Below are 19,257 nucleotides of genomic sequence, written 5' to 3' on the forward strand. Positions count from 1 at the left end.
CTGCTTGTAGCTTAATTTCCAAGCACTTAAAGGACCTCGGGTATGGTGAGTGTGGAGTATCTCTGCAGCCTCCATCCTCTCGTTTGTCTTCATTTCTCCACCTTTTTGAATGCATCACATCTGCTTTTCCTTCTTTAAATCATTCAAACTGTCCTTATGTCTGATCTTCAGAGATTCGGAATGGCAATCTGAAAGCCATCCTCGGCCTCTTCTTCAGCTTGTCCCGCTACAAACAGCAGCAGCAGCAGGCCCAGCGGCAAAACTCCCAGCCCACTCTCCCACCCACGGCCCAGTCCCAGAGCACACACCCTCCACTGAGTCAGCAGATCAGCGCCCCGGCCCAGCTCAGCCACTCTCTGCATGGGACTCCTGCCATCACAGCCCAGAAAGCAGCACAGGCCGAGATGCAGTCCAGGTGAGAGGCTAGCTGGAGTGAATGAATTTGTCTCTGTGGTGTTTACTTTCTTGATGCGTCTGCTGTTGTAATCCATCATTTTGACATTTCTATCTTCCTGTTCGCAGTTCCTGTCATTTATAACTCTAAACCTGACCTCTCACTGTCTCTGTCCCCTTCCATATCTTTCCTCTCTTTTCTTCTTCTCTAGGGATGGGTGTCAGAGTAAACTACTCAAGTTTTCCCTTGGTCAGAAAAAGACCTCTAGGTCAGCTCTTGTGCCTTTTTAATTTTCCTCTCCTTCCCTTCTTTCCTCCACCACACCTCCTGTTCCGTCCCATTCCTGGAAATAGGTTGAGATTGCCCCTAATCAAGGATAGCATTTCTTTTGCACTGTAATGAGTTTAATGTTGTTTCTTTGTCTGTGATTAAGGGCAATCTCTACTACAAGCACTGTCTATTATGCATGAGTGGTAGTGTTGAGCAGATAGGAACAAAAGCTCGGGGCTCCATTTTCAGAAGGCCCTGTCTGGCAGCGTGCCTCATTTGGCAGGCCTGCTAAATGGGCTGTAGAAGACCTTTAGATAACCCTTAAATAAGTGTACGTGCACTTGTGTGTGTGTGTGTGTGTGTGTGTGTGTGTGTGTGTGTGTGCTTTTTTCCTCTGACAAGAACATCCTGTAATATGACATTAATAATTAACACAGAACAATCTTTGACAGGGATGTGCATCTATAATGAAACATGGTATTGATATCATGCTTTCACATTAGCTCTTCTTTAGCATGCAGCATCATATGATGTGATAATGCACCTTGAAATTTAATGTTCGACATGGTTTTGCATGCTGCCCAATCCCAGATATTGTTTGCATTGCACCTGCCCCGCTCCAGTGCCTCTCCAAAGTAAAGAAATTACCCCCTCTTATGGTCAGCATGTGTAACTACAAGAGCTCATTCTGGGGGATTGACACTTTGCTTTTCAAACTTTTCATTTAAATAAATCTAAAGCACTCTCTGTCATTATATGAATTATAAAGATGTGAATTCTTAATAGAAAAAGCTGTTGCAAATGTTGCAGTGAAAGGCCTATTCTATTTGTTTTGGAATGAAAAATGTTATTATTTCAGTTTTTAAATGATTTGCATTAGAACTGAGAAAATATGACGCTTTTGAACATGGTCAGTGTGGAAGAATCACAGTGAAAACAAAACAAAACACCTGTCATCTTAGTGATTATATTGTGCATTTTCTGCAAATAGAAGATCTATGCAGCTCTTCCATTTGCAATATTCAAAATAACTAGAAGTGGTTTGTTGATTAGATCCAAGTGATGATGCTCTGTGATGATGTCCTGGTCCTTCAAGTACTTTTATTTGCCATCATTTGAATTTTGCGAGTATAAATTGACAGGAAATATTAGTCAGGTAATGTTAGGGAGGGCCCTGTGTCCTGGATGCCCCCAGGGATATTTGTTTTCACACTGTAGCCCATATTAAACCATAAATGTAGGAAAAAAACTGTAAACTTTTTTAAGGTAACCACTAGTTTGAATTACTTCCTCACAGACTCAATCCAGCGGGGGAAGCCAGCAGACTTGCTGGCCCTGCTGTAATTGAAATGATCTTAGGCTACTCTAGTCTAAACAGTGTGGTTAAACCTATTTCCTTGCAGTGGCTGGATAAATAATGGTCACTCAAAGTGAATGGCATGATGGAAATGAATTTCTATAATGCACACGAGAGACAGCTATAATCTGCTTATCGGCATCCGCCTCATTCCCAGGATGGTGATGATGTCACCACTGGTCAATTAGCATTTCATTAGCAGTCTGTGTGGCACAGCCTGTTGGATCCTAACTTGCTTTAGAGAACGGCTTACAAAATTAAATCAAGGTGTCATAACTTCTACCGAGACTTATCCAGGGTCAGCATATCCTGTCTAATCCATGTGGGGAAATCAAGGAGGAGCGAGTGTAATCTGAGCTTGTTGTTCTCTGAGGACCTGCTCTCTCAGTCATTCCGTCCACGCTGCTGTGAGCTTATCTGTCCCCATTAGCTTAGTGTAGGTGTACCCTGGGGGTGGGTCACCACAGCGCTGCAAGAAAAGTAAACTGTAGCTAAGTTCAAAAGGCAAGCTGCACTTTTAAATGGAAAATTACACGTGTCAGGAATAGGTTTGGAAAAATTCCCTGTTAGAAAAGAGCCTAAAATAGTTTGAAGCATTTAGAAAGACACAGAGACCAGAGCAGCCACTGGCGCGGTTACTGTAGCCATGGGATTTTTTGGTATACTGTGGAAAGCAAACAGAGACCACTTCCCTCAGGAAATCAATACAGTAGGTCAAAAGTTCATATTGCAAATTAACCCTGGAAGTTGGGCTTCTATACAACATATTGAAGTTACATCAGCTTCCCTGCACATCCACACAAAGTCACATTGTGGAAAACAAAGCAAGCTTGTGCAGGATATGTTTTTAAAGCTCGTCCTTTGTGGCAAACGTCTGCTAAACAGTGAGGCATGTTTGTATAGCACTTAAGATAGTTTCTATATATAGATATATTAGGATATTTATCTCCTATTTTGAATTAATGCAGTTTCCTCTTTCAGGAATGTGGTGTGATTTTCTCAACAACTGTCACTCACCCTCCTAATGTGTTTGGCCTAATCACATCAAATGCTTACTGTAATAAATCGAATTATGCGACACCCTCCCATTTTAGTTTAGTGTGTTGCCTAGTTGTGTGCTTGTCCCAGCATAATGTGTCACAAGCTTGCAGTGACCTAACGTGTCTCTAATGTGTGGGGAAAAAAAAACTGCTTTAGATTCATAAACTCATAATCTAGTGGTTGTCATAAAGCAGCTAATTGGTTTGGCTTGTTTGTTCCATCTTTCTTTCTTTCTTTCTTTTCTTCTGTCTCTTCATCAGACTTCCTGGCCCCACATCAAGGGTGTCCACTGCTGGCAGTGACATCCCCCCAAGAGGCTCGGTCAGTGCTGCTGGGAACAGACGCAGCCAGGGCTTCAGTGACAAGACCAAAGTCAACTCACACCTGAACAAAGGTAGGCCAAATGTACAACTGCAAACTTGCACACACTGACATACTTGGATGTCTGCAAATCCCATCAGCACCCCATCATAAAGAGCTGAAATATCAAATGATATAAGTTTCAAAGGCAGAAGCATGCGTATAAATTTAGAGGAAGAGAAAGTAAAATCAGAAGAGAGACATCAGCCTTGCAGCTGTAAAAAGTCTTAATGCTGTATTTAGGATGATTTTATGGTGAATCCTCGGAGTGCTTTTTGTTATTGTAGTTAAAATGCAAGTTAGCTCTGCTGCTTTGAGACCAAGAGAGGATTAAAAACCATGCCAGAAAATAATGCTTGGCCCTCAGCGTGCAGCGCTGCACTGAGACAACCGTGCCCTTTAAAGAGAACAACAACAAAGAATGGATGAGCATAAAATCCAAATGCACACAATGAATATGTGCTCACCACCCTTGAAAGCGTTCTAAACATTAATGTTGCACTTTAAAAAGATATGGAGGTTATTGTCTCTATAAGAAGATACAGTTGTTGGATGCTAAGTTGAATTCGGTGTCTGGCTGCAGCCTCACTGTCCTGTACGGTGAATTTAAGGACAAATTTCTGTCTTTCAGTCTGTCTCCCATTACTCCTAATCTGTGATTTAATGGAATATGAGTTCAATGTCATTGTGACCTCCGTTAGGCTGTTATGCACAAACTGTATTTGTTCTCACAGATGGAAAGATCACTCTAGGTGTGAACTGCTATTCTGGGCAAAACAGTGTCATGTGTCTTTAACTCTTGCATGATGAGAGCTGTGCCCTCCCCTAATCCATGCAGAGTGTTTCCCATAGTCTCCTGTTGCCTGCTACATGTGAGAAAGACCGGTGGTGGACAGTGCCCCCAACCAGATTATCTCAACATTGTCTGGAGTGCTACTACCTGTGGAGAATATGAACATGAGGAACTCTGGACACCTGAAAGACCTGCTCCCACCTTCCTGATTGTTTCACATTAGTTATGTTGAACAATTTGAGCAACAAGATAACATAAATTGAACAAGGTGGAAACATAGAACCAGTGTAGTTCACTTCCATGAGAGTCAAAAGTAGAGCCGTTCACTGTGATCATTTTCCTTTGGAGCCAGAACTGAATTCACACCAGCTTACAGACTCTGGGTGTTTGGCAGTATATTTGGTTGGTTCAGTGTTAAAATAGTTTCTGTCACCATTCGATGGGCCAGAGCTTTATATAGACTTTGTTAGTGTTCACAGTCTAAACTCATTACCCGGGGGTGGAGGGTAGGGGTGGGGGTGGGGGGTGGAGAGGGACTGTTGTCACAAATTAACTGGGACCAGTGCTGTGAGAAGCGCTGTGAGGCATTTATTCTGATGTTCGGCTCCACTGGAGATGAGTGAGTTTATTGGTGCAGACCGCGTGGAGATGTGTCCGTTTGTGTGGATGTGTGTTCAAGTGCATACCTTGATCAAAAGTCAACAAGAATTATGAGGAAATGCCCTTAAAACTGAATGCACTGTTGATTAAATGAATTTCATAACTTTGGACTAAATCCTATTAGTGGTCATAGAAGGATTTCCATTAGACACTTTAATCAATAACTTGCCCATTTAGTGAAAGGGTTTTCAGATAGTTCTATTTGGAGACGACACAATCCGCCCGTAACTAATGTAAAGCCCATGAAGATTAGAGTTTGTAAAAGTCATCAAATACAGGGGGGTCCCGGTGCTCTGTGGGAGCTTCTTTGGCGAACAGCACTGGCTTCAAAGTGGCTGCAAGAAGTGTGAAGTAGCTGTGAACATTTGCATGAAGATGATTGGCTCTTAATGATCAGCTGGTATCCTAATATAATGCTGATATATGAGGCTCTGAGGTCGACGCATAAAGGCATCAGCTGATGCCAGATTCAGGATATTTGCAGTGCACTGGATGCAGAAGAAGTAGGAGCCTTTTCTTCCAGGTTTGTGTGTTTGGGGCAGCAGGCCATATGATTGTCAGCAGGTAGCACGAGAAATGCTGGTCAACCCCCCCACACACACCACCCACCCAGGTTCCTCTTGCCCTGTTGTTGCCAAGCCCCTCCCCCTGTTATAGCACTGCACCACACTCCTTCTTCCCTCCTCCCCACTCTAGATGAGTGGTCATAGTCTAGAGCTCTTCCCTCGTCTCTTGTTCATCTCTTCCTCTTCTCAACTTCTTCTTCTGTTGGTCCTTGATGTCTGCAGCACCACTGAGGTTTGTCATCTTTCACTTGTAGATCATTTGTAACTATTATTGCAGGCTAGAGTTTCAGATCAAGAGTTCAAGGTTTGCATTGAATCTTTTTTTTTGTTTTTGCTGCTTTAATTGTCTGCGCTGTACTTTTAACAGTGCAGAAATGAAGGGGTTTTTCCTCCCAACTAATAAGCCAACTTCTCGCTACTTTAATGTGAAACTGATGCAGATTGTTTTTCCTCTTCCTACCAAGTTTTTTTTATTAAACTAAAAGCTGTTAGTGCAGTTTAGTCTTTGCCTCAAATATGTAAGCGAACTGTGCATGAAGTTATTCATGCTTATTGTAAGATGTTGCTGCTGCAGGTTCAGATAGTTGCAGAAACACCTGCAGCTTCTTTGGAGAGGCCAGATCTGCTCTGTGTCAGTGGCTCTGATGCCAAAATAGAATTATGTTACTGGATGGCTGTACAATAAGCAAACAGAAGAGCCTTAATATAAGGTGACAGCATCTGGGTGTTCACCAAGTGACACGTAGCAGAGAGACAGAGAGAGAAGGGGACACCTGTGGTTGTGTGTTTGTGTATGTGCATGCTTCTGTTGCGCGTGTATCTCAGTGTGTGTGTGTGTGTGTGTGTGTGGCTGGTACCCCTGCTGAATGAATAGCCTGCTGATGAGCTGTAGCCTCACTGTTTGAGTGTATTCATGTGGAGAAACTTTAAAAAGTTTCAGTCGCCACACAAAAGCCGGCTGTCCCTCTCACTTTTTTGAGCACAATGACTGAGGAGCGAGAGAGAGAAAGAGCAGGCTTCTCAAATCTGAACACGATGAGTAGGCCCACACCTGCACCCTCAAACTTTGTGCCAGATTTTTACATATTAAATGCCTTTGAAGGTGTCAGTGTATTGAATTAATCTGAACGGTCAGAGAGAACTGACACCCCAGGTTTGAAGCACAAAGATGTTTTTCCTTTTTCAGGTCAGTAATTTGGTTGTTGACTGTTTGAGAGGGTTTAAGCTTAATATCTCGTGACCAGGGTTTGTGGTGTTTCAGCATTGTCAGCTGATGTAACTTTTTATACATTTTGCGCATAAAAATATATAAACGTTTACATCTGTGCAGACTGTGTGTACTTTGTCACAGGCCTGGTGATTAGACTGTTTAAAGATGCTTAACAGAACACACACCTCCTCCTTTTCTTCTAATCCTCACATGCATGCACAGAAATGAGTTTTGATGCTCGTGTAATATTATATGTTTTCTCCAGTTTTAGACAGGCACACACACACACACACACACACACACACACACACACACACACACACACACACACACACACACACACACACACACACAGGCATGAATGTGACACCCCATGAAAAGAAATTTGAGTCCATTTCAGCTGATTTCCTAAAATTGCTTGATATTATCAGGATTGCTTGATATTATCAGGATGCTGTGAGACAAGCAGGCAGCTTAGCTGACCTAAAGACACACTCGTAGAGACTGAGACAAGTTTGGCAGACAGGAAGCAGGAGGGTGGTCTGTGATCCTCGTCCCTTTGGGCTGTGCTCTTCTGTCATTTTCTGCTTTCTTATTTTAACCACCAATGACTGCAGTAATTAAGCAGTTAAGCCATGAGTACTCAAATTCGTTCAGCATGTTTCCTCAAGTAGTCAGCTCAACCAGAACAGTGAAGGAAGGGCAATGAGGACTTGGCCGGAGGCTACACGGGGTCATGGGGTTAGTGACCCACATAGTGAGCCACATTAAAACAATTATGTGTTTATTTTTGAGGTGAAACTGTTTCCTCAAGTGCATTTTGTGCTGGTAATGAAAAACTACATCTTGCATCAGCTCAGCAGCATCTGTGTGTCGGTCTGCTGATTCATCCTGATTGATTCAGGTTTGTACCATGATGAAAGTGATACATACGGAACAAAAAAACTTACCTGAGTGCCCGTTCAGACATGAAGCTGGCATTTTCAGGCGCTGTCAGATTAATGTAAAGGAGCGTGTGCGTGAAAGGGGCTGAGGTGTTTACACCCTCTTGTGGTCACTTCATTGAATACACAACTGGTAGTTCTGATTTTTTTAAGAGGAGAGGAAACTATCTTCATCCTGTCACTGGTATTTGTTTTGCTTGTGGCAGATTTATATTTTTAGATGCTAAAGCTTTTCTAGAAACATAATTTGAATTCCAAGTTTGTTTTAAGTTGAGATGATGGTGCAACGGTGTCGGAAGTTCATCATTCTAGTGGCACGTCTGACCCAACCTGTTGAAGATTGACTGCTTTCCTTCACCCCTGGCAACCTAACTGGAGCGTGTAAGCCCCGGTCACTGGGTGCAGTCTTGTCAGTGACCGGCTGACCCAATGTCCAGAACCTTTCCATGTCCTTCCTTTCTTTTTTCTGACCCGAAATGCAAGCTGACCCCATTCTAGGACAGCACCGACCCTCCTGCTGGCCTATCTCAAAGCCCCACTGATCTCAAACCTGCAGTGTCAGTCCCCTTATTCTCTTTGCAGGCTACATAATCACAGCAAGTCCCCCTCTCATTCAGCCGCTACCAATTGGAAACCAGCTATTAGCAACCTGACCCACTTTGCTGATTGCTAACTATTAGCACGTCTAATTGGGCCCTAATCACTTCCTAATGGCTGCATTGTTTCAGGCTTCTCTCACTAAATGCTAAATAGGGGGAGAAAGAAGGAGCAGTGAGTGGCTGCCTATTTGCAATTAGGGCATGAAAGGCCCTATAAAATGAAATAAAGTGGAGAGATGAAAATGAGGTAAACAAGCAGGGCTAGTGTTTAATGTGCTGCATAAATTCTGCCGTAATGAGCCCATAAGAATAACATAAGAATTAATGTAGCTGTGAACTGATCAGAATTATCATATTCTCTGTATTCATTTTCATATGTAGGTGTGCCCCAGAGGTTTAAAAAGAACCCTCACTTTATTATTATTTATTGTAGAAATAATGTTCATTTGTATTGTAAAAAGGTTGAAAAAGAACCAGAAAATTCCACATGCAGACAAGCACTTTCTCTCTTGTTTCAGCCCTCAGCCAGTCATGAGTAAGATTTATAGAAACAGAAACAGGACCATGTGTACATATGTTTGTATCCAAATAGAAAAACTTTATTGGTAGGCATCTGGAGTTTGAAATGTGTTTTGTCTTGTCTTGGCTGAGGGAAAAAAAAGGACTTCTAATAAGGAATAAACTTTTTAGGTGTCTCTAGATGAAGAAAGACAATAGAGCAGCCGCAGCACTGTCTTTGAATGAATGTGTCGCATGTTTGTGTGCACAAAGCAAGAGGAACATGTTATAACCAAAGTGCTATGATTCATTCCACCCAGTGCTCCCGCACCGGCCCTCTCTCTCTCTGGCCGTTGGTGTTTGAATATTCAAATGTTGCTGGTCTGAGCTCCGTGCTGCTCGTAGCACTGCTGTGCGTACACACTGGCAACTTCAGCAGCACTCAGGATACTTTTGTTTTGTTTTGTTTTTTCATATGGGCAGTGACTTATAACAGGATTTTCAGCTCTTGCATTGCTTCTTCAGCTCTTGGTAAGTTTGCTTGTCGAGAGTCACATGCTGCAGATTTTCCTGCTGCAGTTCCCTAATTGGATGATGGATCTGCAACAGGAACATTTTTGGAAAAAGTACTTTCTGTTCATCCCTGATTTAAACCATATTTTTTTCATCCTGTTTCTCAGTTTAATGTACAAGGGACTGGTGTAACTAGACAGTGTTTCTTTGTTAAGCAGAGGGACCCTGACCAAAAGCAGTCCATATAAGTCCATGCCTTATAAGTGCAGCAGCACTGCTTCTTGACTAGGCCTGCTTGGCAAGACTTAAAAGCATGAGTACGGTCCTCATTGTTTTTATAAACAGTTTGTGATGGGCTCCTCTCATTGTTAGTGCTAAGGGTTTTTTAACAGTTTTGGTGCTTAGTCCAAAGAAAAGTAATGGCACGTTAGGTTGTATCAACACAGGCCACCTTCAGGGCCTTATAAGGCAACTCTGTGTGGGGTCAAAGAAGCATCTGTTTTTTTCTTGTCTCCCTCAGATTCTTCTTCTGCTTGATTTTTTTTTTTGTATCTAATCTTTACCTCCCTTCTTCATTGTTTATTAAAATGTCTCTTTTCTGGTACAGATTCCTCAGAGGGCATGACCTCACAACCTCTGGTGATGACTGAGCATGCTCCATCATCTGCAGTGACTGTCAGTTCATCCACCAGCATCCCTGCTGCTACCTCTACCGTGATTCCTCCCTCCTCTTCCACAGCTATTCCCCAGCCCAACAGCAAACCCTGGAGGGGCAAGGCAACAAGCTCCAAGCACACCTCTTCTAATTCTTCCTCCTCCATAAGCACCCCATCATCTGCCATGCAGTCTGTCAAAGATAAGGACACTTCCTCTAAGACTACTCCAGCAACTGAACCTCCCCCTAAGGTTGTAACTCAAAAGTCAATGCTGGAGAAGCTGAAGCTCTTCAACAGTAAAGGAGGCTCCAAGTCATCCTCCATCTCTTCCTCCAATGGAGTAGGTCCCCAGATTGATAATGCTGTACCAGCCAGACAGCTCGGAGCTGGGCAGGTGGAGAGAGCCGAGGCTGGCTCCAACACCGACCCCCTAGAGGAGGAGGATGGCAATGTTCGGCCGGGACTTAACGGAACCAGCAATGGGAATGCTTATGGAGCAGCTTCCTCATCGGGAACTACAGTTTCCACCACCGCCAGCAGCCCCAAAATAGCTCTGAGGGGCATTGCCCAGCGCACTTTTAGCAGAGCTTTGACTGCCAAGAAAGGTTCAGTCAAAGGACCCGAAAAAGACAAGGACAAGGAGAAGGGGAAGGAGAAAGAGAAGGAGAAAGGGAAGGAGGTAGGGAAGCGCACCTCAGTCCCCGACAGGACAGAGCTGAGGGGAGAGGAGCCCAAGGAGGAAGTTGTACCTGTTGCTCTAGATGCTGACTCAAACAAAAGAACCTCTAAAATTGCCAGTTTCATTCCCAAGGGAGGCAAAGTGGCCAAAAAAGAGAGTTCTACCCCTGCACATAGCGGAATACCAAAGCCAGGAGGCAAACCCCCAGGAGTTGGAGGTAAAGCTTCATCAGTGAAGGAAGCAGGGGAGCGGCCTCGGAGCATGCGGTTAGGAGGGGGTCTCGCCATGCACCGTGGCCCCCTGGACAGAGACAGGGACAGCAGACACTCCAGCTCTACCTCCAGCCTGGCCTCCACAGAAGGAAAGACCAGCACCGCCCCTGTGGCAGGAGGGGGCACTACACAGAGCACAGCCAGCAACACAGTCAGTGTGCAGCTACCTCAGACACAACAGCACCATAGCCACCCCAACACAGCCACCGTTGCACCTTTCATGTACAGGTGAGATCACACTTTCTCAGAGGAGCTTGTTAAATATTAAACAGTACATGTTTGCAGGGAGGGCGGATTTGGTAAGTACAAAGTTGTGACTGGTTTTTGAGTATTTGTCCATCTGTAAGCCGTTAACTAGCAGTTCTCCATCTATCCATGTTCTTTTGGGGGTTTTTTTTGACTACCTATGGATGTTGTGCGCCCTTGACCTCTGTCCTGGTCACAGTGTGATAAGGAAGGAGGTCATGTATGCGCTCATTAGCTTCTTGACTCTTCCTGTGCTGCTGCCCTTTCTCCCTGTGTACGTTCTGACCTATAGTTAACAACCCCACCTCCAAAAACATGCCTCCATTATCAGCACTTTGAGACTTCCTCTTTTGTAGTCATGAACCATTACCAGCAGGATTATACTGCCTCCACCTTTCAGGGAGAGTATGTTTGACAGCAAATGAAAGAAATTAAAGACATATAATCAGTGTTGATGACCATTAACTAAAAACCAAATATACTGATAGAAATAATTTTTTAAAAACAAAGCATCAGAATAATTTGTACATGGAAATAACCTCAAGTTTCAATCAGTATTCAGTCGGTTAGCCAGAAGTTTAAGAAAAGTTTACATGCTGCCATTCTCTGTACAGCAGCTTGCGTCTGCAGCAGTCAGTGGTTTTCACTGGCCGGTACACAGGGTGAGTTGTCAACAAGGACAAAGTCTGGAATCAGGCGAAGACCAAAGGCTGCATATGACCGAAGCATTCAAACGTCATCATCTCAAAACACTACCAGTGGTTCAGCTGTATTGATTTATCCTTCAAAGACAAACTTTACTGGCGTGTGGGGATTAGCAGGCATTCATTTTGAACTCCAGTCACAAGACTTGAAACATGGCAGATTTAAATCTTAATCGGGTTTATCCCTCTTTCGTGACAATTTGCTCAATATTAGGTTCCCACTAAGTGCACAATAATTCAGAATCGATTTGATCCCTTACACAATTTGTTTTCCAGATCCCAAACGGACAGCGAGGGAACAGTGAACACTGAGACCGATTCAGGAGGCAGAGGTGGAGACATTTCCTTCACCAAGACCAGCCAGACCTCCATCGAGGACCTTTCAGGTGGGTGATCACTCGCAGTTTGGAATCTTTCTGGTTCAATATAGAGGAATCATATCCTTTTTAAGCTGGAAAATCTTTTTGAAATAGTTTTTTTTTTTTGTGTGTTCATGTGTGTGTGTGTGTGTGTGTGTGTGTGTGTGTGTGTGTGTGTGTGTGTTACTCAGGTGAAGACCCAGAGACGAGGCGATTGCGTACTGTCAAAAACATAGCTGACCTGCGGCAAAACCTGGAGGAGACCATGTCCAGCCTGCGAGGAACTCAGGTCACACACAGGTAAAATGAGATAGTCATTTCCCACCTGGTTTCCACTGATTGGTCCTGCACCCTAATGCATCCCACCACATACTCTGCTGAACTTTTTCACTCTTCTTATAATGCAATTCATTTTCCATTGAACTTGTTATGTAAGCAGTGCTTGTAGTGAAGTTTATAAAATGTGCTGAGAACAAAGCCCTGCTGTCTGAACATCATCAAGTGTAGCTTCTTATGGTTGAGTGGTAAATAGTCTAAATCACACACTTTTTTGGGGGTATTTCAGGCGGTCACTCAACCGCCTCATGGTCAGTAGACTGTGTCTGTCTGCATTTAACAGGTATTACCTCATTTTTTTCATAGCAGTCTCATGCCTCTTGATTGCTGAGCATGTCTTTGATGCTTCTGGCTTAGCTTTAATCACATTCCCTCCCACAGAGTTCTGACCTGTGCTGTGGTGTGATGTGTCAGTGTTGACCCAACTGTCTGTACTCTGCTCTAAGGTTAAAGTGTCCCGTATTTTTTTGCCTGTCTGTCTACACTAGAAATTGTGCAGTTTGACACTATTTTTTCCCAGTACTTGTATCTGCGTGAGATCTCCAGATTCTAGGAAAGGATTTCATGAAATTTGGTGTAGAGATTGGTATCCAAAAAAAATCTGGTTTTGGCTTTGGTGGTAATTAGACAACATTAGGATTTTTATACTACTGCAAATGACAAGTTTTTGAATGGAGCCTTATCATAAAACAGTAATAATGCGTGCTCCCTCTCAGCTTGTATGTTATATTTGCCTTCAACCACCTTTCTCTGGATCCCTCTCAGCACCTTGGAAACCACCTTTGACAGCAGCATCACCACAGACATTGGCAGCGGCGGTGGCACGTGCAGTGGCAGCAACAATAGCGGAGGCGGTCGAGGCATCCTCAGCCTTACATCTGCCCGCTCCTCGCTATCATCATGGCGATTGGGTCAGTCCAGTCCTCGTCTTCAGGCGGGTGACGCCCCCTCCATGGGGAATGGTTATGGTGGCCGCGTGGTTGGCGGCCAGGGAGGACGCTACCTGTACCCTGGGAACCTCCGGCGGCAGCTGGCTGGCAGGGGAGGAGCCCTGTGCAGCGTGGACCTGGGAGACAGAGCTGGGGAAGACATGGACCTTGATGGAATCCCAGTGGAAGTCACGGGATACATGAGCGATGGAGACGTGCTGAGCAAGAACGCTGTGCGCGCTGATGATGTCACTAGTGGGTAAGTGAGTGACAGATAAATCCATTACCGTCCACACTACCTATCAAGAGTAGAAAATTTGTCTGGTTCAAGCTTCTCCACTGGGAGGATTTGCAGCAGTTTCTGTAGTGTTGGCTGGATAAAAAGCTTTAAACTAGAAAACCCTGCAAACCTGTTAGAAACATCTTCCACTATTTACCGATACTGCACTATACTTCACAAAAAGTGAACCCACTGTGAGTTGATTATATGCAGTCATCAACATCTATATAGTATAGTATTTGTGTTATAGAGACATTTTTTTCAATCTTTCCCAGTCCCAAAGACATTATTGGTAAATGTTCTGTTAATTTTCCCACCCTTGATAGGCGGGATGTCCTCAAACAAATGAAAACTATGAGAAAGCTTTTCTGCTATTATGAAGAGTAATGTTAGATGTTAACCAGACATCATGCTTATATATGATGGCTTTTATGATTGAGATGTGACAGTTTGGTTGATCAATTATGGGAGCCTTTTCTTTCATGTAGGCTTGCCACAGGAGGGCAGTAGCATCCCTTCACTGTATGTCTGTCAGATGATATCTCACAGTTTAGTCTCAATAATAAGCCTCATTTATTCTGGACAGTGAAGATCCCACAGGATTTCCAGTCTTTCAGTGTTCAGATGCTGTCGTCCTGATAACCTGTTTATTTTTCTCTTTAAAAGCCAGTGACCATGTTGTAACAGGCCCCTTGCATACCTTGGCTGTCACATTGTGTAATTTAAAGTACTGTTGTCATCATTATTATCAGATGAAGCCGTAAAAGGCGCCAGATCACCTTCAGATGGAATAGAAAGTCGGAAAGCCAGAGATCAGGGTATTAGTTTAAATTCAGTGTAACGTTAATGTGCGTAAGATTTCATGACATCGATGAAGGTGGTAAAAAAAATTGTGTCTTAAAAGCTGGAGTGGAATTTACTTCATCCAGCCTGCGTAGATTTGGGACTGATTCACCGGCCCCGAGGCACCTTTAGAAAGCAAGAGAGCTAAGTGCTGCTGATATGTCTGAATCAGTGACTCAGTAAAACAAAGACAGGCCACAGCCACACCTGGACAGGTGAGTGACGTGAGCAGACACATTTTCTGATTCAGAAAACTTTAATATTGTTGGGAAATGTGATTAAGCCATTGCAACATATAGTTACATTTATAATTAACTGAATCATTTACTAATATGTAAGGTTATTCTTTTCGGGCAAAGTGATTGATCATTTAGTCATTAAGTAAAGGAAATAATCAAATCCTCAAATTTTTAGAAGCTGGTGCTTCTTGTGTGTGTGTGTGTTTTGCAGTTTGGATTGGTAAATGATTCGGAGCAGTGACCAATCATATATCCAACATTTAGAGCAGATTGAACAGATTTTATGTAAAGAATAAGATGAGCTGGATTTGATGTTTAAATGGTGGATTTTTGTCTGTGTGAGAAACGTGCTTGTGTGTATCTGATGGTCTCAGCTGGATGAAGCGATGGATGGATGGATGGCAAAATGAGCTTTTATTCAAATGAGAGCATGTCGACTAGATTATACTACTTGTATTGGGGTGGGGGGTTCAGAACTGCAGAGACTAAAGAGTCTGTGTGTGTGTGTGTGTGTGTGTGTGTGTGTGTGTGTGTGTGTGTGTGTGTGTGTGTGTGTGTGTGTGTGTGTGTGTGTGTATGGGGGTGGAGCCTCCCTGTGGCTTAAGCATTTAAAACAGGCACAGATGACTGCCTCCTCTTCTCTGCGTCCTCAGGCCGTTTAACGGTTAGCTCCGTTGCAAGCATGTTAACATCCACAAAATAACAGGTTCTTCCACACGGAGGTGGTATGTTTACCAAGAGAGGAGGAACTGGCTTTTGGATTACAGCAGTAAACTCTCACACTTAAAGTCTTTGTTACCTCTTAAATGTTAATGAAATGCTGAAATCACACATATTACAAAAGGTGCTTTTTTCCTCCCTAATCTCTGTGCCATGCAGACACTTGGATTTGATATTGCTCTGAGCTGTTGGCTTCCAGCACCGTGTCATTAAGGCTTATGGAATTTAATTTGTAGCCCTTGCGGTTGAAAAATGATTGTTTGTCCCTGTCAGAGGGAATAATCCACAGATCCCACTGTAAAGGTGCCCCCAGTTAATTATATAAAGAAAGTTTTGAAGGCTACAAACGACTGTCACGCAAATCTGGCAAATGCCACCAAAGTAATTTTGGAAACATTACATAAACTGATTCTTTAACCCCTGTAACAATATGTAATAACATATAATAGCTGTTAAATATATACAATAATATGTAACAGGTTTTAATTTTCTCTTGCTTGCTTTATTAAACCAGTTCAGTGTCAGGGAGAGTGTAGTCGAGTGTAATGTTTTGTAGCTGTCCATGAAGGGATACAATCACTGAACACGTGTCCCTGCTAATAAACACAAAACACATGAGCGAGCCTGAGCAGGTGAGCTAATGGTAATCAAGGCATTTGCAAAGGCCGCCTAAATGTCATTATATGAATGAATGTGCTCGCACAGATGAGCACGCACATACTTGGGCAGGCCCTTTCTGAAGCTGCTTCAGCCGGAGGTCTCTGCCTGTTAAAAGGAAGTTCTTCCTTCCCACTTTTGCCAACTGCCCTCTGCACACACATGGCAGTGCTGAGCAGTCAGCTGATGGTAAACAGTGGTAACAGTAAACAACTTTTAGCCAAAATATGAAAATAATTATTTAAATCAACCCTCACACTGCAGTTTGTGATTTTTGTCAGACATTATGGATTTTTTCTTTTTTTTTTTTAACTTGCCAGTTGGAAATATTTGTGTTGTGGATTTTTTGTCTGACAAAGCAAGCACTTTCAAAACCTGACTTCAGTGGAATTACGATTTTTTATTTATTGCTTTTTTTTATTACAATTTTATAGAAAATCTAGTCATCTAGATTCTAGTTTGCTTAGAAATGTCTAGTTCAAAATTTTCAGAGTTGATAGGTAATTTATTCAGCATGCAATAAATCCTACTAGACTGACGGCATGACTGACGACACCACTTTTACTGAATACAGCGGTTTTTCTTCAGCAGCCAACCCCCCTTTTTTTCTCCTTTCGCTATCTCTGGCCCACGGAGATGTGGGGCTCTGTCTCCCCACCTCCTTGGCTCAGGGGTATGTTGCTGATATACCCCTTTGCCCCCCCCCCCCCCCCTTCCAATCCTTCCCTCTGCTCCCTCCTCCACCTTCAGCAGACAGACCCAACCTCCAGCCAGGAGAAAAAAGCATGTGGAGCCGAGGAGCGAGGCTTCATATCAACACTGAGTCCTCGCAGAGCAGCACACACTTACAGTCAGGCTGAACCTTAGGATATACAAGTTAGAGTTCCCTGGTGCTTTGCATTTATTTTTGATATCGACAAACAGGTTTTCACCTGGTGGTATCACTGCAGATCTCGCACACACAAGAATAAATTTAATAACAGCAGACGGAGGCCAAGACATTTGACGTTTTTTTGGAGATATTCATCAGCAAGGATCAGCACACACCTGGACTTGTTTATTTTTCGTTGGACTAACTGTTTTACCATGTTCAAGGCAGACAGGTATGTCTGAGAGGGGGGGGGGGGGGCAGGAGCTGTACCTGAGACTGTTTTCTTTTTTGTTTTCCATAGCGTGACAATATGCGAAATTCCTCCTCTCTGTACCACAGTGCATGCATTGTTAGTGAGTCAGATATATCTACAGTGTCATTTACTCAAGACTTTTTGCTTCTGTTAGTTGCATCACTGTGTAAACTGTACCTGGCTGTTCAGCTTCAGCCCATAAAGTGTCTTGTTTGGACACGTTTCTCCCGCTGCAAAAGGTTACAGGTTAACAGGCATTTGAAAGAAGAGGAGAGGCCCTCAGTTACTTATTAGTGTGTAGGAGTAAGCCAGTCAGGAGTTTTGTGTGTGTCTGTATGTGAGTGATTGTATCATCGTCAAGGTGACTACGTGTTGTGATGATGGATACTTCCCATAGAGGACAGCCAACCCCCCCCCCCTCCAAGTTGATCATTTGTCACAGGAGGATCCTCGTGCCTTCAGTGTCTCTTTTGTTCCTTGTATGAAGTGCAGGTTTTGGACCTTCTGTGTTGGCTTTATTTTTCAGCCCTGGAGGGTCCCGCTTTGCGTACCACTATATTAGAGCCCAACTGATACAGCATTTTTAAGACCAATGACGATATTTCTTTGATTTTATTTTTTTTTCAATTATAGGCTGTTATATCAGCTGCTCTTATGGATATATCAGCAAATAAAATGACTAATGATTATATATACCTATGACTATATACACCGATCAAGCATAACATTATGACCACTGACTGACTGACTAGTGAAGTAAATAACAGATTGGTCAGTATCTATCAAAAGTGGTCCAAGGAAGGAACAGTGGTGAACCAGCGGCATGGATGGCCAAGGCTCATTGATGCACGTGGGGAGCGAAGGCTGGCCCGTGTGGTTCGATCAAACTGATGTAGCCCAAATTGCCCAAAAAGATTTGTGCTGGTTCTTATAGACATCAGAATATGCAGTTTGTTGCGTATCGGACTACATAGCTGCTGACCCCTGTCATCCACTGAAAAGCGTCAATAATGGCCATGTGAGCATCAGAACTGGACCACGGAGCATTGTAAGAAGGTGGCCTGGTCTGATGACTCATGTTTTGTTTTGGATGACGTGGATGGCTGGGTGCGTGTGCGTCAGGTTGCACCAGGTTGCACTATGGGAAGAAGGCAAGAAAGCAAAAATGGCTCAGGAACGGTTTGAGGAGCACAATTTTGAGGTGTTGACTTTGCCTCCAAATTCCCCCAGATCTCAATCCAATCGAGCATCTGTGGGATGTGCTGGACAAACAAGTCCGATCCACAGAGGCCCCACCTCGCAACTTCCAGGACTGAAAGGATCTGTTGTTAAGACCTTGGTGCAGATACCACGGCACACCTTCAGGGGCCTATTGGGGTCCATACCTGGGTCAGGCATGGGTCAGGGCTGTTTTGGCAGCCAAAGGGGAACCAATACAATATTAGGCGTGCGTGTGTGTGTGTGTGTGTGTGTGTGTGTGTGTGTGTGTGTGTGTGTGTGTGTGTGTGTGTGTGTGTGTGTGTGTGTGTGTGTGTGCGCGGCAGTCCTTCTTCTGCAAGTCTGTGGTAACAAAACGCTAAACATTTATTCTATTATTTTTTTTAGCTCTCGGCAACCGTTAATATTTTATTATAACCTCAAAAAGTATCAGAACTTGTATAATGTACTCGTATTCTGGCTGATACTTTTCAGGTTTGCTACTTCAACACATTTTCATGTTGTTGGGTACAGCACACAGAATCAGCTCTCATGCTGATTCTGTTTGACTGCACACTATACAAAGAAGCTCTGTCTGTATGAAACACTGTACTATGTGTATACTGTACACACATTAAGGTACAAATGCACATTTGTCTGTGCGTGCAGGGTTCCCTCTTTCCGAGATCCACATTGAGATAACACATAACCGTTTTAGTGGTTGCACTCTCACTGCATACACAGACTCATCACAGTCCCTGGTTCAGCCTCAATATTAAACCAGCAAACATCTCATTAAATTACGCCCGGG

The 19,257-nt window shown here is 43.5% G+C and overlaps 1 protein-coding gene across 1 annotated transcript in view; it reads left to right on the forward strand.

Moving 5' to 3' along the window:
* Positions 1-19,257, forward strand: part of nav2a (neuron navigator 2a) — a 76,114-nt gene that overhangs the window by 12,646 nt on the left and 44,211 nt on the right. The window contains exons 4-10 of the mRNA XM_030759013.1: positions 172-415; positions 606-662; positions 3,323-3,456; positions 9,813-11,040; positions 12,039-12,148; positions 12,313-12,421; positions 13,223-13,645. Coding sequence (XP_030614873.1) covers positions 172-415; positions 606-662; positions 3,323-3,456; positions 9,813-11,040; positions 12,039-12,148; positions 12,313-12,421; positions 13,223-13,645 — 2,305 coding nt within the window. The remainder of the gene's footprint in view (positions 1-171; positions 416-605; positions 663-3,322; positions 3,457-9,812; positions 11,041-12,038; positions 12,149-12,312; positions 12,422-13,222; positions 13,646-19,257) is intronic.

The sequence above is a fragment of the Archocentrus centrarchus genome, chromosome 3 (genome assembly GCF_007364275.1).
Source record: "Archocentrus centrarchus isolate MPI-CPG fArcCen1 chromosome 3, fArcCen1, whole genome shotgun sequence".
Taxonomy (NCBI): Eukaryota; Metazoa; Chordata; class Actinopteri; order Cichliformes; family Cichlidae; genus Archocentrus; species Archocentrus centrarchus.